Below are 19171 nucleotides of genomic sequence, written 5' to 3'. Positions count from 1 at the left end.
CATTGGTATTAATTGGAATTTATTATACACTTTGAAGAAGATATTTTGGAATTTTAAAAAACTACATGTATTGTTTTATTACAGCTGTTTTGGTGCGTTATATTACTAAACCTCGCAGCACATGCTCATTAGCGGCTTTTAATTTGAAAATATTGACGTGAAGCAACAAAAGTCCGACACAAAGGCTTTTATTCCGAAAGTAATAACCGGGTAGCTTATGCTGCATTCCGGTTATGTGGTATTTTGTGTAAGTATGAACTTCTGGATTGTAAAAAACGTTCACGTCGGCATTCAACCTGTAATTACAACCAGGATTACAACCGAGGAGAACCTCCGATTTTTCCGAGTAGGAGGTAAATATCGGTGAAGTATCTGGAAAATTCCGACCGTTAAACGTAGATATAATCCAAATTTAACAGTGCTATAATGATGCAATCTTTTTAACCAACCAACGAACCTCTGAGTGCCATTAAAACATAATATATTTAACAGTTTAACGGCGTTAAACTGTTAAATAACAGACTTAATACCCATACAATTAGCATATTTTACTTTCTGCTCACTTTGTTTTACACCAGACGAACAGTTTTAAGTCATATTGTCGTTAAACCTCCAGACCTCTGCCTTTTTTCCCGGTTTGACATGAACGCAGCATCGCAGCGGCCAGTCTGACGTCAGCGCTAGCCGCCTGAGCAGCTAGCTAACACGGCTAACACCTGCAGCTCAGCGTAGCCGGATATCTGCGTTTTGCGGCACAAAGCCTAATGTCGTCCTGCTGAATGAGCTGCTTTAGGCATAATCTCTTTATTTAAGTTCACAAACAAAGTTTCAGATGACGAGTGTTTCTTCCGCATGGGCGATTTTGCCAAAGGCTAACGTTAGCTAACTGGCTAAGCTAGCTCTCGGTTGCTAGACAACGCATAGCAACCAAACAAGCCTGCCTGCTAGCGCGCGGGCCAGCCCGAGCCAGTGACCGGGCAGAGGGTGTTTCTGTGGGGCTCGGCTCGGTGTGTGTGTGGGGCTCCGCTCGGTGTGTGTGTGTGGGGCTCGGCTCGGTGTGTGTGTGGGGCTCCGCTCGGTGTGTGTGTGGGGGGCTCGGCTCGGTGGTGTGTGGGGCTCCGCTCGGCTCGGTGGTGTGTGGGGCTCCGCTCGGCTCGGTGGTGTGTGGGGCTCGGCTCGGTGGTGTGTGGGGCTCCGCTCGGCTCGGTGGTGTGTGGGGCTCGGCTCGGTGGTGTGTGGGGCTCCGCTCGGTGGTGTGTGGGGCTCCGCTCGGCTCGGTGGTGTGTGGGGCTCCGCTCGGTGGTGTGTGGGGCTCCGCTCGGCTCGGTGGTGTGTGGGGCTCGGAGCCGGCAGGGTGCGGGCACCATGGCGGAGGAGAGCCGGCGGGGAGAGGAGGAGGACCGCGGCCCCGGAGCGGCGCATCTCATGTTCGCTGTTATGGAGGATCTGCTGGAAAAACTGAAGCTTCTGAATTATGAGGAGGAAGTTTTGGCAAAACACAACATGAAGACCCTGTCCAGGTGGGACCAGGTGTCACAGGACAGGACAAGGATTTCTTTAGTTCAGAGGTTCAAAACGGTCCTACAGGGCTCCCAGCCACAGGACCCATCTGCAGAATGAAATATATTATACACTACTCACAAAAAGTTAGGGATATTCGGCTTTCGGGTGAAATTTCAGGATGAACCTAAAATGCATTATAACCTTTCCAGGTGAACTTAATGTGACCTTCTGTAAACTTTTGAATGCACATGTCCAACTGTTCAGTGTTTCAGTACTTTTTGCACAAGTTGCTGTTCTCTAACAAGGAGTTTAACGGCAAAATTCACATCAGGTGTTTGATGCTCCAGCTCATCGAGGTCGTATCATTAGGGAACGGCTGCTGGAGACTGGGGTACCTCAGATGGAGTGGCCTGCACTTTCTCAGACCTGAATCCCATAGAAAACCTATGGGATCAGCTGAGTCGCCGTGTAGAGGCTCGGAGCTCTGTACCCCAGAACCTCAATGTCCTGAGGGCCGCCCTTCAAGAAGAGTGGGATGCCATGCCTCAGCAGACAATAAGTCGACTTGTGAACAGCAGGAGACGTCGTTGTCAAGCTGTAATTGATGCTCAAGGGCACATGACAAGTTATTGACACTGACATTTTTTGTTGTGGTATATCCACCACTGTTGTTGGCTTTTGTTTCAAGAAATTGTTTGAGATGAGGAAATCACCAGTGTATGCTTCTACTTAAATGCCCTACTTTCATGATATAATATCACTGTAGCGTGAACATTTTACATTTTCCATAAATTTCACCCAAAGCCAAATATCCCTAACTTTTTGTGAGTAGTGTATGTAATATAATAGACACAATCAAAGTAATCAATCAACAACAATACAGGGCAGGACACTTGAACTCTGGTTTCCTCAGTGCAGTCACAGCTGTGGTGAAAAGCAGGTTAAATCTGTGCATTTGGCTCTGACTACATTTATTGACTTCACTTCCCATTTTTTAATGTTTTTTTTTTCTTTTTACATTCAGATGTTAATATGATGCTGATGAGTATAAACAAAACGATTCTCCTTCATAGGTTGGTTCTGACAGGTAAAGCACAATGCCAAAGTTCAAACAATGAGCGTAAAGAAGTGGAATTACTGGGGGGGAAAGTAGTTTAAGCTGTGCAAATTAGATATGATTGATTTATCAGTTTGGCTGATTAGTATTCAGTATCTACAGGTAGGAACTAAAATAACAAACTGTAAGACTAAACAAACATTATGGTGTCAAAGGCAAAGGACATGATTAAGTCACTTAAATGTTTCACATATGAATAAAATAAAATAAAATAAAAGTTCAAAATAATAAAGTGAAGTTATCCCGAGTGTAAAGCTCAGTAATATCAGGCTTCTCAGCTGGACTTGATGACTTTGAGAGGAAAAAATTGCTCAACAAATTAAAAAAAAAAAAAAAAAAAAAAAAATGCTCCCACCCACTGAGTTACTTTACAAAACTAGATTTTTTTACATCGTGATTTTCAGGTCCAGATTGATTAATTAATTAGTTTGAGTTGGATCTTTAGTGATCCGGATTTATTTCTGTATTTATTTAGGTATTAATTACTTGGACTTAGACTTTGAGCTCAGCAGTCTGTCCAGTTTATAATGAAGAGAGCTCATTTCCAACAGTGTCCAGTTAAACAGCAATCTGCTTTTTCCTGCCCAAAGCCATCATTATTATATCAGCCTTTAAAAAAACATATTGTCAGTCGACCTCTAGTACAAATAAATGAAAAAACTGAGTCAGCTTCAGTCATGAGCTGAGAGCAGGTGTGTGTTACCTGCCCTCCTGTAGAGAACAATAACAAAACTCCTCAGATTGGTTTGCTGGTTGAATCAGCTGCTTGAGTCTCCGTCCACTCACCTTCCTCCTCCTCCTCCATCTTCCTCCTCTCCCTCAGGAATTACTTTGTCTCCAGTCCGTTCACGGCCTCCAACAGCGGCGAGCAGTTCTTCATGTTCACCATCATCGCGTCGTGGCTGATCAACAAGGCGGGGCGGCCGTTCACGCAGCCGCAGGAGTACGACGAGCCCAACGCCACCGTGTCCAACATCCTGGCCGAGCTGCGCGCCTTCGTAAGCAGCTCTCGCTCACACTCTGGAGTTTTGGGGTCGATATTCGTATCAGTGTTTGGGATTGAAAAAGGAATGACAGTGACATATAGGCCAATGTTTTTTATGAAAAAAAGTGTAGTAATTTTTTTTTTTTAGTTTTTATACATTTCTGTTTTTGTATTTCTTGTTTCTTTTTCTATTTCTTAACATTTCACTTCTGCTTACATATACTCTTCTCTTGAGAATTTGAGCAACTGCAGCTGACCTAATTTCAGTCAATATTTCTGATTCTGATTCTGCAGTTTTACAGTTTTACAGTTTTGCAGTAAACGTCTAAACACAGTCAGTCCTGCTCGGCTGTGATTGGCTGCTTGACCAGCTCTCTGCTAAACAAAGTGACGTAAACAGTGGAGTCTGCTGGACAGACGAACTCATGATCACAGCGTTTTGCACCTCCAGCCACACTTCATTTCCGTGGGCTTTGAGTTTCATGGTGAGAACGTGATAAGTAGCATCTGCATTCGGGTGTCAAATGTAAAGGCAGCCTGAAGATTTCATGAATATTCCAGAAATACCACGACCAGCGGCAGCCCTGGTTTCACTTTCATCATCTCATGGATTTAAAATGTTCATCTAGAATGAGTTTACTGGCCCAGGAAAAGGAAAAGTTTTGAGGTAAATGTTGATGAAATTTCAAAGATATGTCAGATGCATTACTTGCTCATTATCGCCTGCTCACCATGAACTTTGCGGCCCACTAAAGTGAAGTATTGTCATACAGCAGTGATACATCTGAGATGAGCTGGTTGTTGTTTCTGTAACACGGCACAGATAGAAGAAAAGCAGACAGATGCCCTCGTAGTGTCTGTCCTGAAAACGTCCTCAGCATCTTAAATCATTTTCTCTAAACTTGGGCTTGAAAAAAGTCTGGAGTCCAGATAAATAAAACATTGAAACTGTTGAACTCAGTTTTTCCAGGTCAGAAGAAAATGTTTCTTGTGTTTTTCCTGGGAGAAATCAGCTCATTCACACAGACTTTTATTTTGACAGGTTAGCAGGTTTCATTTTTCGCTGGTGAGATGGAGCCTCAGTCTGTGTGCAGCCGGAGCTGCGAAAGGTCTTTAAAAAGTTTAGGATTCAGACCACCTTGATGGAAGCTGCAGATGCTCTGCACCTCCACAGATGAATAAAATATGCAGCGGTGAATAAAATATACACAGATGATTATGATCCCGACCTCGGGCTCAGGGCCGCTGCTTGCTCGTTATTTGTTATTCCTCCCCGGCCGAGCAGGAAGAACGCCGGGCCGAGTCAGATTTGTGGACCCAGCTGTGGGTCCTGATGGTCCGGCGGTCTCACTCTGTGTTTGTGTGCAGGGAGTGAAGGTGGACTTCCCCCCCTCCAAGCTGAAGTCTGGCTCAGGAGAACACGTCTGCCACGTGCTGGACCGCCTGGCCGAGGAAGCCCTGAAGAGGAGAAACTTCTCCCTCAGGAGGTACCAGAAACCTGCTGCAGCTCTTAATCTGTCTGTTATATCTTCAGCCCACTGATCGTCAGGTGGATGAAGTGTGAGAAATAATGAATGAAGTGAGAAAGGCAGGAGCGGTGCTGCTTTACTGGGATTTGACCGTTTCAGACGAACAGTCTAAAACACAAAGCAAACTGACGTCTTCGCTCGTTTCTTGATGAATCATTTTCGTGGATAAAGTGTCAAAATGAAGCCAAAGTCTTCCTTAGTCTGACCAGCAGCCAAAAAAACCCCCAAACTATTCATTTATCGATTTTTATGAAGATATGAACGGAGATCAGGAAGACAGTCTGAGCATTGTGGTGAAACTGGAATCCCACAACATTTGGGGTTTTCACGGGATTTTGAAATGAGATCACAGATTTCACTTCTCAGTGAATTTAGTTTGGGAAGAAAAAAGGTCACCTACTCAGACTTTAATTTCTGTCAGTCGACTAATTAATTAATTAATCAGCTGTTTGTGTCAGCCCCGTTCGCAGGAGCGAGGCTTTGGCACAAAGGTCATGACCCCCCTTTGACCTTTGACCTCTTTGTCATTGGCTCCTTGTAACATTTGGTGATCCACTGGGTTCCTGCACATGTCAGGAGAATCTTTTGTAAATCACAGGTTCTCTTATTTTGGTGAGTCGGGAAACTGAAGGAAGTTTTGAAAAGAGCGGAAAAGTGTAGTTAACTGCACAGTCACATCACCACAGGTTCTGATATCTGTAGCTGTAAAGACTAAATAATGCATCGAGTGATATGAAATGAAATGAGGACGTTCAGGTGTTCAGAAATAATGAAAAGTCAAATTAAAGCTGAAGCCTGTTGATCCTAGGTAAGAGCAGCAGCTGAAGGCCTGTGCGACATCAGGATCAGAGCTGGGAATCTTTGGCCACCTCACGATTCAATTCGATTACAATTATGAGGCAACGATGTGATTATAAAGCGATCATCGATGCATCTCCATGTACATTTTTGTGATTGTCATTGAATCATTTTTTGCATCACTTTTTCAGACAGTTTGTTTTTTTTTACCGTGCGACAACTAAAACAAGGTGTATTTGTAGTGAACTATGATTTAAAAAGAACGCTAAATAGATTCATTTACTTCCATTATCTGCCTCCTCATTCGGGTGAAAGCGCACACTGTGATTCCTCACGTTCGGCGCAGTGTTGTGTGACATCACTTCCTCCCTTCCTCTTCATAAAATCTGAAATATTTCCAAACACTCGCTTTTAATGCAGAGGCTGCCGGTTTGATGTTTCTTTCAGCTCGTTCGGCTAGACAACGCTTATATTCTTCAGTTCCACGTTTTTTAATCATTTTATAAGCATCGATTATTGACATTAATGCATCGATGCCGGCTCGCCCCACGTCCGCTTCGCGATGCATCTAAAAAATGGAGGATGTGAGTGTGTTGTGATGCTCACTAAAGAGCCCAGACTGGATTTCTTTAGGCCACAAAACACTTTGCCTTAAGATGGGAAAGTGGCTTCCGAGGCTCCCGTTCATTTCCAATGGGAGATCACTCTTGTCTCCGTTCATGCAGCTTTGTGTCTGGTACCGGTGTGCCGTCGGTGTTTTCCTGAGCAGAGAGTCTGGCTGCGGGCGACACAGAAACCAGGCTCTGCTCTCATGTTTTGACTTCCTGTCCTCAGGCCAAACTACCCGACAGAAACCACAGAAGAAGAGAGCGTGCTGGAGGACGACGCCGAGCTCACGCTCAGCAAAGTGGAGGAGGAAATGATCGTACGTGTCCAACTTTGTCCAGTTTCCTCTTCCTGTCCCTCCTGAAGGTTTGGCTGTGTGTTGAAGTGACTGTGAAGATGCAGGAATCAGCTGCTGTGTGTTTGTGTGTGTGTGTGTGTGTGTGTGTGTGTGTGTGTGTGTGAGCGCAGGAGGAGCCGGACGACGAGGAGGAGCACCTGGTCGACCTGGAGGCGCTGAAGTCCCGCACCACGCACAACGTCAGTCATGTCTTTCATTTGTCTTCCGCACTTTAATCTGACATGGAGCCAGAGGACACAGTAAAGGACCAGTCAGCCACGTTTAGATCAGAAATAACAAGAAATGAGTCTTTATTCTCTCACATTTGTTTCATATACAGTAACGTTACATGAGAGAGATAGATAGATACTTTATTCATCCCGAAGGAAATTCCCAAATGATGATGATGAGATGATGATTCAAATTGTTTTGTAGGCTCAGAAAAGTGCGTGTTGTCGTACGCGGTGTGGGATGTCCTATCTTGGATGCGAGATGTCTCTCTCAGAGGAAAAATTGCTTTAAATCCAGGAAGTGCCTTTAAATTCCAGAATCTTTTTATCTTTTTATCTGCACGACAAAATCAAATATGAGGATATCTTGGAACAAAAACCTCAGTGCCCTCATTGTAACAGCATCACAGGGTTGACTTTTGGTGCTTTTATATTTACACACGATAGATTTCTGATAATCAATCATTATCATGTGGACATGATGAGCCAACAGGTAGAGGCAAGTAACAGAGCAGCCACAGTCTGATGAGTTCTGATAACTGTAATGCAGCCCTTAAAGGAATATACCAACATTTTGGGCAACATTCCCTTTTCCCGACTTCCCCAGACTGAGACCAGATGTTGGACACCGTGTTCACATCTGCACGTCCAGGGGTTCAGTTCCTGTGGGTAGCTTCTCGTGTTAGCTTAGCATAAAGACTTGAAGTCTATGGGAGTCGTTAGCCCGGCTCCGTCAAAGTGAAAAAATAATGTAAGAAATGTGTTCAGAGGTCACAGCGCCACCATCTGACTTGTTCAACTTAAAAAAAAAAAAAAGAAATGTAATACACGTCTAATACGTCATCACACAGTTTGGGTTGATGCAATGCATTCTGGGGAAGCTGTGTATAACCAGCAAGCTCACAGACTCAGAAAGTCTGAAGAGTCTAGTTTAGATCCAGGTGTTTCCAGCTAAGCAGACGCTCAGTTTGATGTCATGTCAGTGTGAGCGGTAGGTGGGTCGGTGATCCCCCCCCCGGCCTCAGATCAGCTCCCTCTCCGTCCCGCCGACAGGAGGCGGAGCCGTCGTCCCGGCCGGAGGAGATCCTGGAGTCGAGTGTGGACGCCGCCGAGTGGAACCTGGAGGTGGAGCGAGTCCTGCCGCAGCTCAAAGTCACCATCCGGCCCGACAACAAGGTACCGGCCCGGCCGAGCGCGGGACGCCCCGACGCACGGGCTCGTTTTGGCTTTAGGGATCTGTCCCAGGTTCAGCAGATCAACAACAGATCTTATTTTTACAGCTGCTCACAGAGCTGTAAATGCTGCAGAGGCTTTGCAGCTGAGGCACAAAGCTCCTGCGTGTGTGTGTGTGTGTGTGTGTGTGTGTGTGTGTGTGTGTGTGTGTGTGTGTGTGGAGATCCTTTCATTCACGCTCTCAGTCACAGTAAACGGTGTGGTGAGGTGTAGATTTGTTTCCAGATGTGGCCTCAGGTGAGTGTGTTCAGGTCAGATCTCAGCACAGACCTCTTCCCCCCCGTCACGTCCTCACTGAGGCGGGTACGTGGAACCACGCTGTCTCCGTGTTCTCCGTTTTCCAAAGCCCGCCGTCCACGCCGACACACTTCCCGCCCCCTGCCGGGCTGTTCAGGCGTCCAGACTGCGACCCAGATCTCTCCTCAGTCCTGAGTCCAGCGTCTGACGTGGACAGAAACCAAAACACAGAGAGAGAAAAAAAAGAGCTGAGTTTTAGAATTGAGCCTCGTTAGAGTGGAAACGTCCTGAGGCTCTGACGTCCTGCTGAGCCGCCTCGTGTCGGAATGCAGAATGAAGACCGAGGCCGAGGAGACGACAGACTCCTGGAAACAAAAAACAAAAAATAGTAGTGTGTGTGTGTGTGTGTGTGTGTGTGTGAGTGATGATTTTGCTGCACGAGTCCTCACGTTCATCCAGGTGAACTGTGGCGCTCCGTTTACAAATCAGTGTTTCAGTGTTTCCCAAATGGCTCCTCTCTAATTCCAGAATGAAACTTAAAGGAACAGTTCACCCAAAATACTAGAAAAAGCCTCAGTCTCTCCATGCAGACTGTTTGTGTTTGCACTCCTCCTCCCCTCGGCCCGGGATAATGGGGCTGCATGGGAATGGTTGTGTTTGTTTGTTTTCCGGTAATGGTTCCCGGTGAAGTTCCCTGAGCGCTGCGGGTCGAGCTGCGTGCTGCTGGCTCGTTGTTTTTGGAAAGAGCTGCTGCTGTTGAGTTTTTCCACATGTGCATTTTTGATGGTTTGAGCTCCACAAAACAAATCAGCTCTCAAATCAATCACACACAAACTATCTGGATGGATTTTTTTTATTTTTTGTATTTTGAGTGAACTTTTCCTTTAAAAATAATCGTCATGAGTTGTCAGTGTAGGTCAGCGTTGAGAAGAGAAATTGATCGTGGCTTAAGCTGAAATGACATACCTGACCTCGGCTCGGTGTTTACGCTCCTGTGCGATTATGGCCGAGTCGTTATTCTGCAAATCAAACGCCAAACCAGTTTAAACCGGAGCCGCGGCGTCTCTGTTGGTGAGGCGGCGGCCGGCGGCCCGCCAGCCTGCACACGCCGGGGGAGTCCAGTCGATGAAAAGAGTCGATAACAATTCAGAGTTTGAGAGGAGGAGAGGGAGGAGTGGAGGGCCCGGTCCGCTCCGAGCAGAGATCCTTCAGTGAAGACGGCGAGAGAGCGGTCGCTCGGGCAGAACGCTGCGGCGGCGTCCTCACACCTGACACTTTAATTTGATGCTCCAGCAGCTGGAGCTTTTATTTCTGCATCTGCCTCCTGGTTTGGTGGCACCTCTGCTTGGAGAGCAGCTGGTAGTGATAAAATATTCAGCTTCAGGTAAATCACCATAATAAAAAACATTTTGCTTCTGCAGTACTACTGCCTCTACTGTTATTTGCAGCTGATTTAAAAAAAAAAAAAAGAAAAAAAAAATCCCATAGTGGATATTTTTACAGACCTGTGATCATGGTAAGATTCACACGTTTGCATCATATTTTTTATTTTAACTGGATGAAGTATTGAGATGAACATAATGTGTTTGTTGCTGGGCTCTGCAGCAATAAGCTGTAAAAAAAAAAATACTTTTAGCATAAAATTGGAAAGATTTGGACATTTCTTTCGGCCACATTTAAATTTCGATCATATTTCAATGAATCGCTCAGCCCTGATTTCTGTTACTGATTCGAAAGGAATAATAACAAACCTGATATATTTATACAGCGGTCCCTCGTTTATCGCGGGAGTTACGTTCTAAAAATAACCCGCAATAGGCAAAATCCGCGAAGTAGTCAGCTTTATTTTTTACAATTATTCTAGATGTTTTAAGGCTGTAAAACCCCTCACTACACACTTTATACACTTTTCTCAGACAGGCATTAACATTTTCTCACTTTTCTCTCTTGTTTAAACTCTCAAAGTTCAAACCTTCATAGAAAAATAAGTCTAGCATTATAGAATGAACGCATTCTGTACTGTACAGGAGACAATGGTCGACAGTCCCTTAGCCAATCAGGACGCAGAACACAATGCGCTGTAAAAAATAAAAAAAATTTTTTTAAAAAACATGCAAAATTGCACTAAAAAAAATCCGCGAAACTGCGAGGCCGCGAAAGGTGAACCGCGTTATAGCGAGGGACAACTGTATAGGAAAATGTTGAGCAAATCGGCATTTAGAAGGAGAGACAGCAACAGCAGTGAGGGACGCAGCAGAAATTCATTCATTCATTCATTCATTCATTTTCCAAGCTGCTTATCTGTCAGGGTGGTGCTGGAGCCTGTCCCAGGACTCACGGGGCAGAGGCACCTGGGACGGGTCGCCGCCTCATCACAGGCCATAAATGAAATTGAACTCAGCAAATATGAAACGGTAGATGCTGTATATGAAGATGTAAATATATAAATGGTTGAAGTGAGGTTGAATATAAAACGTGAGATCATGAAAAGGTGTTTTTGTACAAACAGATTTTGGGATGATTCTTCAGTCTTGTTTCTTGGATGTTGAAGGGCAGCAAGACAAAATGCTGACGTGTCCATGTTGTTGTGAGCCGAGGAAAGTGACTGAGTGTGTGTGTGTGTGTGTGTGTGTGTGTGTGTGTGCAGGACTGGAGGGTCCACGTGGACGAGATGCACCAGCACAGAGACCGCATCAAGTTGTCGCTCAAAGACACCAAGGTGCGTTCACTGTCAAACGGAGGAGCTGTGACGAGGGTTTCTGTCAGTGAGTCTCTGGCTCCACCTGCTGGACGCTGAGCAGAACCTCCTCACACTCTGCATGCAGCTCACATCGTCAAGCTGAGACGTCCAGACCCTCACCACACTGAGGACGTTCCTGTTTTCAGAGTCGAGTGTTTTCCTTCCCGCTTGTCTCGGCTTCCTGTCAGTCAGCTGACTGCAGCAGGAAGTCAGAAAGAACCCCTCAAAAACAGGCCACTCTTACCGAACCCTAACCCTAACCCTAACCCTCAAAAACAGGCCACTCTTACCGAACCCTAACCCTAACCCTAACCCTCAAAAACAGGCCACTCTTACCTAGCCCTAACCCCAACCTAACCCTCAAAAACAGGCCACTCTTACCGAACCCTAACCCCAACCTAACCCTCAAAAACAGGCCACTCTTACCGAACCCTAACCCTAACCCTCAAAAACACACCACTCTTACCTAACCCTAACCCTAACCCTCAAAAACACGCCACTCTTACCTAACCCTAACCCTAACCCTCAAAAACACGCCACTCTTACCTAGCCCTAACCCCAACCTAACCCTCAAAAACAGGCCACTCTTACCGAACCCTAACCCCAACCTAACCCTCAAAAACAGGCCACTCTTACCGAACCCTAACCCTAACCCTCAAAAACAGGCCTCTCTTACCGAACCCTAACCCCAACCTAACCCTCAAAAACACGCCACTCTTACCGAACCCTAACCCCAACCTAACCCTCAAAAACACGCCACTCTTACCGAACCCTAACCCTAACCCTCAAAAACACACCACTCTTACCTAACCCTAACCCTCAAAAACACGCCACTCTTACCGAACCCTAACCCTCAAAAACACGCCACTCTTACCGAACCCTAACCCTAACCCTCAAAAACACACCACTCTTACCTAACCCTCAAAAACAGGCCACTCTTACCGAACCCTAACCCTAACCCTCAAAAACACACCACTCTTACCTAACCCTAACCCTCAAAAACACGCCACTCTTACCGAACCCTAACCCTAACCCTCAAAAACACACCACTCTTACCTAACCCTAACCCTCAAAAACAGGCCACTCTTACCGAACCCTAACCCTAACCCTCAAAAACACGGCACTCTTACCTAACCCTAACCCTAACCCTCAAAAACAGGCCACTCTTACCTAACCCTAACCCTAACCCTCAAAAACACGGCACTCTTACCGAACCCTAACCTCAGCCCTCTCAGCCACGGCTTTCAATTCAACAAGCCCTTGTTCTCCCACTTCAGACAAGCGTAGACATACTGAAGGCATGATATCTGAGAAAAACAAAGAATCAAATTAAACTCAAATTACATGCAACGTGCACTGTAGAAGTAATGGAGAAATGTTCAGTATAAAATGAAGGGCTGGGACAACATGTTTATCTACACTCCTGATCAAAATCATGATCATGACAGGTCATGACAGTGTGGATACCTGACAGAAAATGACACTGAATCCACATTTTTGTGAAGATTTGGGCTTTTAAAGGCAGCGGTCGTAAAGTTTTGATCAGCTGATGAACAGCCTATTTCAGTTTGATGGTTGTTTGCAATAAATTGCTTACTCAATTTTATTTTTTTTTAGTCTCACTCCCATTTCTTCTTTTTGCATTTTGAAGTTCTACTTAGAACCTTCTTAAGATCCAACAGTGCAAAATGTAAATTCTTGCAATTTTTCAACTGGTCTTAAGATTTTGATCAGGAGTGTATCTTAATACTATCACAATACTTGGGTGCCGATTCGATATGTATTATGATTCTGAGGTACTGTGTTTCTGCAAGTATTGTGATTTTTGTTCAGTGAATTCTCGTCCAGTTTTTCCTGTAAAGTTTGAGGCTGTGATTCTCCTAGAGGTCACTAGAGGTCATTTTCTCCAGCGACGTCCAGTTGGACAAAAGTCTCTGCCTGCAGTGAAATGGCTGCTATGGGGGCCAACATCATCACACAGGAATCAAATGTGGCTCATTGAATCCACAAGAGTCTCAGCTTTCCAGTCAAAGCCAACTGATGCAGCTCCAAGACTGTGTCCCAGTTCAGGGTCCGCATCCTTCAAAGTCCGGATCCTCCCCGTCACCCAAATGGGACGGTCTAGCCTTCGGAGTATTTCCTGGTCGCGTAACCGCCGTTCCCATGACAACAAACTCCGGAGACAGAAAGATAACCTTTCTTTCTGTCAGACAAGACAGAACAGGAACTGAATTTTGGGGTTTTGGTTTAACATATATGTCGTTGGATGTTCAAATGAGTAAAAACCGAATATTTATAATGTGAAATCTGAATATGAATCCCCACTAGATGCCGCCGTCTCCATTTCAGTTAACTTTTTTAGACTGAGCAGCAGCACGCAAAGCATTTTGGGATACGGGAGCCCTAGAAGGATAGTCGCGGTGCATCCTCTGAATCGGCTACCAACGGCTGAAAAGGAGGACGCATTTGAAGCGCGAGTTTGAAGGATCCTTCGACTTTGGATGAATTGGGACAGACCTTCGCGCAGTGTTGGGACGTAACTGGCCTTCAAATGCCGACTTCGAAGGATGTAGACCCTGAACTGGGACACAGCTCCAAGACTGTTTAGGCCCCAGTCTGCACACACACACCATTTTACAACAGGCCACAAGAACACATGTGGACTGCAGGCTTTGGGGCCCAAACTGCATGGGATTAGCAGAAGGTGGGCGTGTCTGCAAAGGGGAGAGAACCCATTTTCATTCACACATCTGGAGGTCAGAGGTCAAGGGACCCCGCTGGAAATGACCAAGCCAGTTTTTCCACTTTGGCAAAATTTAGCCAAAGCATTTTTCCTGTGTGTTGTGATGTTGGCCGGCCGTGTCGTGTCGTGTCGTGTCGTGTCGTGTCGTGTCGTGCTGAGTGTGTGTGACGGCTCTGTGCCCGTGTGCAGAGCTACCTGGACAAGCTGCAGGAGGAGATCGGCAAGACGCTGGAGAAGGTGAGCAGCCGAGAGAAATACATCAACAACCAGCTGGAGCTCCTGGTCCAGGAGCACCGCAGCGCCCAGGCCAAGCTCAGCGAGGTAACACCGGGACCATCATGCATCTGTCTCTGTGGCTTCACGTCTGTTTATGTCCCAGCTGCTGTCAGGGCTCATCAGGCTGCAGGCTGAGCTCAATGTGCAGATGCAGTCAGGAAGATGGAGGTTTGGAGAAATGCAGAATTTGAAGGAAATCTGTTTTTCTTTGAGGGGTTGAAAACGACTTTCCACCGAATATAAATCAATCGTCTCAGTCCTGAAGCTCTCAGATGCTCCACCTCTGGCTGTTCAGGCTGAATATTGATCATATTGTGATCAGTTTGCTGAATAATTTCATTTGATATACATTGTACTGCAGTTTACAGACAAAGATTCTTCTCTATTTTATATATTTCAGCCAGTAAAACCAGTTTAGAGAGAAGAATAGACAAGTATTTGCTTTTAGGTTTTGCTCTGTACACTCTACAGTGTGTTTTAAAGTTCATTTTGCACTTTAAAATTTAATTTTTATTTTATTTTCTTTTATTTATTTTTTACTTTTATCAATTCATGAAACTGTAATACCACCAAAAATAATCTGACTAGCAGGAAAATTTGACTGAGCAACTTATTTATGACCACGGCTGATTTGGGGTTTTTGAAGTCGTCTTAAAGGTTTCTGACATGAACCTGCAGAGCCGTGTTTTCAGAGTGGGTGCAGGTGTTGTCGCTCAGAGTGCCTGTTGGGCCGACATGCAGCAGCTGCAGGACGAGGCTCTGGAGGTTTGGAGGTTTTTACCGAAGCAGAAATCTGACGGGCGTCTCTTCTCTCTGCAGGCTAAAGAGCGCTACCAGCAGGGCAGCGGAGGAGTGACGGAGAGGACCAGAGTCCTGGCCGAGGTCAGTGAACGCACCGCCCTGATGTCAGTGAAGTGAACATCCAATCCACCAATGAACGCTGACATGTTTGGACTCGGTGCAGAACTTTTTCCCCTAAGTCGTCTCAGAGACAATTAATTAATTGAAATGTGCTCCTTCAGTTACGACTCAGTGCCCGTCATTTTAAACACATTTAAACGGCCTGCTTCTTGATTTTACACATTTCCTGTTATGTCAGGATGTCAAAACTGTAAACCAAGAGAAGAGAGATGAGCTAGGAGAGAAACAGTTTAATGTGACTGCTGTCTCTCCCACAGGGCTGAACACTCTGCTAAAAAATCAGATTGTGATTAATTTGACAGACGTTGTTATAGTGATAGAATTCACAGTTTAGTAGGAATTCAAATTTTGCTCCATAAATCTCATTTTTCCTGAAAAACCCTATAACATGATGTGATGTTGCTGGGGTCCGTACCTAACAGACGTCTTTTGGTATATTTTAATACTTAATTTACCACAATGTTTCAGAAAGTTGCAGCTCCTGTAATATATGTGACTTGGTCATATTGTGATTTTAATAATATTTCAGTTAATTGTCGAGCCGTAGTCTCCTGGTTTCTCCCACGCCGTGTGAACGACAAGACCACTCTCTGTGAATCAGCTGGTGTCTCATGCACATGTGAACCTGGAAGGAGGCGAATAAAACTCTCACACTGCCCTCAGATTTAATCTGGAGTTACAGGTGGAGGGGCGGGGTGGTTAAAAAGTTTGCAAAGTTTTTATTGGATGAAAGTGATTTTCTCCTCCTGAGGTCACCAGTGAGGAGCCGCTGGTTTCCAGGAGGTCAGAGAGCTGGGAGCTGACTTGTCCTCTGTCCTCGGTCTTTGTTTATGGGGTTTTTCTTCAGCTGTCAGGTGTTCGGTCAGCGCGTCACAGAGTCCTGCACGACTCCACTTTTTCAAACCCGTGTCCGACCCAAAACCACAAAGTGTCAGACCGCTGCCCTCGACCCGTCAGCTCCACCTTGTTCTCAGCTTCAGTTTGGCTGCACAGCAAAGCCGCTGACGGGCGTTCTCACGTCTGTAATCAAACTGAATTCCTCCCAAACGTCTGATCTGGACCTTCGAGGATCTGTTTTCAATCATTTTTTTGACAATTTTAAGAATCACAGGCAATAACTTGAGAGTTTATAAAAAGACCACAACACAACACAGAGTTGGTTTCTGTATCACTCGGCTGCATGCAATGATTATGTGTGATTAAACTGCAAGCCTGTGTGTGTGTGTGTGTGTGTGTGTGTGTGTGTGTGTCCTCAGATCAGTGAGGAGCTGGACAAAGTGAAGCAGGAGATGGAGGAGAAAGGCAGCAGCATGTCTGACGGAGGTGAGAGGATCTGTGAGCGTCACGTTCAGCAGAGAAAACTGACTGTTTCTCTGGGAAGTGTGTGTGTGTGTGTGTGTGTGTGTGTGTGTATAGGCTGTGTGAGCTGTGAGTGCTGATGCGCAGCTTCAGTGGCTCACAATAGTGAAATTGTTCCACCGTAAAATATTTTTTACACTTTTTTTTTTTTTGTTAATTTTTTTTCACTGTTTTCTGTTGATGGAACAGCGAATATTTTCTCTCCTGTTTACTTTTTTTTTTTAAAGTTTTTATTTAGTGATTTTGTTTTAAGGTGAGTTGGTGCAGTGGTTCCCTTCAAGTCCCTCTTTTCCCAGTTTAATTTATACCAGTTTGTCTTGATTTTACAAATTTGACACTAATAAGTTTGAGTATTGGTTAACTGACAGTGTGTGTGTGTGTGTGTGTGTGTGTGTCGGGCCCTGCAGCTCAGGTGGTGAAGATCAAGCAGAGCCTGACGAAGCTGAGGCAGGAGGTGGTGCAGATGGATGTTCGTATCGGCGTGGTGGAGCACACACTGCTGCAGGCCAAGCTCAAGGAGAAGAGCAACATGACGCGGGACATGCACGCCACCAGCCTGCCCGAGCCCGCCGCCGCCGCCGCCGCCGCCATGTACGCCTAGACCGCCCGCCGCCGCCGCCATGTACGCCTAGACCGCCCGCCGCCGCGTGGAGGGAAACGTCTGGAGCCACGTGAGGGAGGGAGGCTGATCATCAGAGAACCAATCAGATACCACCTGATATTAAAGTGGTCAATCTATGAGAAAAAAAAACTCTGAGACCATAAAGTCAGAAATTTATGAGAAAAAGAACTCAGAAAAATAGTTTTTCTTTTGCTTTTTACAGCGATGTCTCTTCAAAGTCCAGACGCTTGATGACGATGAATGAATAATGTGCGTTTTTTTCTCTCACAAATGTGTGACTTCATGATCTCAGAAATTTCAAGGTTCAAATTTATGAGTTTGTTCTTGTAAATTGAAGACTTTAATCTCTGAGTGATGTTTTCTTGGAATATTACACCTTCAGGCGGTCTAAAGCGCCCAAAGTGTCACTTATTTATTTATTATTACTGTTATAATTTTTAATCATTATTATTATCATTATTATTATTTTATCAACTGTCTTTTGTTCAAACTTCAAACATTTCAAACTTCTCTGTGGTTCAAAGCATTACATTTGTGATTTTTTTTGGTTTCTTTTGTGTGAGAATGTAAAATAATTTTGATACTAATAAAAAGTTGTATTTTCATGAGTCTTTGGAGTTTTTAATTTGTAAGTCAGGATTTAATCCCACAGGACAAACGGAGCTCCTGCCTCAGGTCCTGAGGGCCAACAGACAGTGTTGTAATACCCGGAGCGGCCGCTGGGTGGCGCTGCCGGAGCGGCAGAGAAACAGGCGCTCAAACTGGACTCATCCGGATCACAAGGCTGGAAGTTTTCTTTTGAAACTGCTGGACCCTGCAGCTTTTTCTGCTCTGGCGATATTTTCAGTTTAAATTTTCATTAAAAAAGAAGCTCTAGTTTAGTTTCTAGGAGCCTCGGGACGTAAGAAAAAAAGTTCAGACTTTTTTATTTTAACAAAAAAAATCAGAACTCTTTTTCTTACTCAGAGTTTTGAGTCCGACTCTACTATCAGTAAGAAAAACTCCGAATTTAGAAGAAGAAAGAAAAAAGTCTGACTTTATTCTCAGCATCTCAGACCTCAACTTTGTTGTTTGTTTGTTTGTTTGTTTGTTGGGAGTAAAAAACAAACAAAAAAGATGAAACATTCTTTTTCACAGCATGTTCATGACCTAAAATAGACTTTTTGATTTGAGATTCTGACTTTGTTGCGAAGAAATTCTAAGATTAATGTCAGGTGTTATTCTCGCGTGGCCCTCACGTCATCGTGCTCTTTCGTTTTTTGAATTTTAACTGAATAAAAATGTGCATTTTTTGAGGCCAGTGAAACGGCCACGGAAAGGTCCCCTGACATCCAGTGACGTCAGCTGTGGGGAATCCTCCTCACCTCCGGACAAACCCAACCAGGTCACATGGTGGGACATGTCTCCTTCAAAATAAAAGCACAGAATGTGTCGCTTCAGTTGCTTGGACGGGAATAGCAGGACTGAGTGGACCAGCTCATCGAAATATTATCGAAATCACAATTTGGTCAGCTCCAGTGTCCAGATCACACGGAGCAACACGTTTCTGTAAAATATTTCCAGCAGTTTTTTTTTTTAATTTACGAGCCTCTGACTGAGAGGGGGACGAAAAAACTCAGAATCTCAAAATTGTGAGATTCAATTTAAGTTCTGTTTTTTTTTTTCCTCCTGAATTTTTAGATTAACTTCACATAACATGTTTTTTAATCCTCATTCTCTTCCGTAACGTCTGTTATTACTATTTTTAAAATTTTATTAATTTATTTTTTAGCCTTGATGCTTTTACGTTGAAATCCTCCAACAGTTGACGCTCCTGCATTGTAGTAAATTGGCATCTGTTGTGTGTGTGTGTGTGTGTGTGTGTGTGTGTGTGTGTGTGTGTGTGTGTGTGTGTGTGTGTGTGTGTCAGCTGTGTCGGGCGCAGAGGAAACGGCA

General features: G+C 44.8%; 1 protein-coding gene and 1 long non-coding RNA gene across 3 annotated transcripts; one reads left to right on the top strand and one right to left on the bottom strand.

Moving 5' to 3' along the window:
* Positions 1-618: 618 nt before the first annotated feature.
* ift57 (intraflagellar transport 57 homolog (Chlamydomonas)) lies at positions 619-17845 on the top strand. Of its 2 annotated transcripts, none has more exons than XM_030075157.1 (12): positions 619-1025; positions 1273-1520; positions 3444-3618; positions 4974-5092; positions 6767-6857; positions 7007-7075; positions 8159-8281; positions 11223-11294; positions 14248-14379; positions 15154-15216; positions 16512-16578; positions 17022-17845. In XM_030075157.1, exons 2-12 carry the CDS (start codon positions 1366-1368, stop codon positions 17213-17215), a joined length of 1260 nt encoding a protein of 419 aa, XP_029931017.1. In that variant the 5' UTR covers positions 619-1025; positions 1273-1365; the 3' UTR covers positions 17216-17845. The 2 variants fall into 2 exon arrangements, with proteins under 2 accessions (XP_029931017.1, XP_029931016.1); XM_030075156.1 differs by lacking the exon at positions 619-1025 and having other exon boundaries at positions 1366-1520; positions 17022-17189; positions 17221-17845.
* Positions 11798-12332, bottom strand: LOC115375682 (uncharacterized). The gene is made up of 3 exons (XR_003929738.1): positions 12298-12332; positions 12054-12235; positions 11798-11827 (listed from the first exon to the last, which is right to left on the bottom strand). It is a non-coding gene; the product is annotated as an uncharacterized LOC115375682 (long non-coding RNA).
* Positions 17846-19171: the final 1326 nt, after the last annotated feature.

Source organism: Myripristis murdjan, chromosome 17 (assembly GCF_902150065.1).
Source record: "Myripristis murdjan chromosome 17, fMyrMur1.1, whole genome shotgun sequence".
NCBI classification, from domain to species: Eukaryota; Metazoa; Chordata; class Actinopteri; order Holocentriformes; family Holocentridae; genus Myripristis; species Myripristis murdjan.
Note: the sequence above shows the minus strand (reverse complement) of the source record. Positions and strands in the feature narration are given on the sequence as shown.

Excerpts from the sequence above, each read along its gene's own strand:
- ift57 (XM_030075157.1), top strand. The coding sequence starts at position 1,366 with ATGGCGGAGGAGAGCCGGCGGGGAGAGGAGGAGGACCGCGGCCCCGGA. Across the intron at positions 1,521-3,443 it reads AACATGAAGACCCTGTCCAG|GAATTACTTTGTCTCCAGTC; the intron begins GTGGGACCAGGT and ends CCTCTCCCTCAG. Across the intron at positions 7,076-8,158 it reads AGTCCCGCACCACGCACAAC|GAGGCGGAGCCGTCGTCCCG; the intron begins GTCAGTCATGTC and ends TCCCGCCGACAG.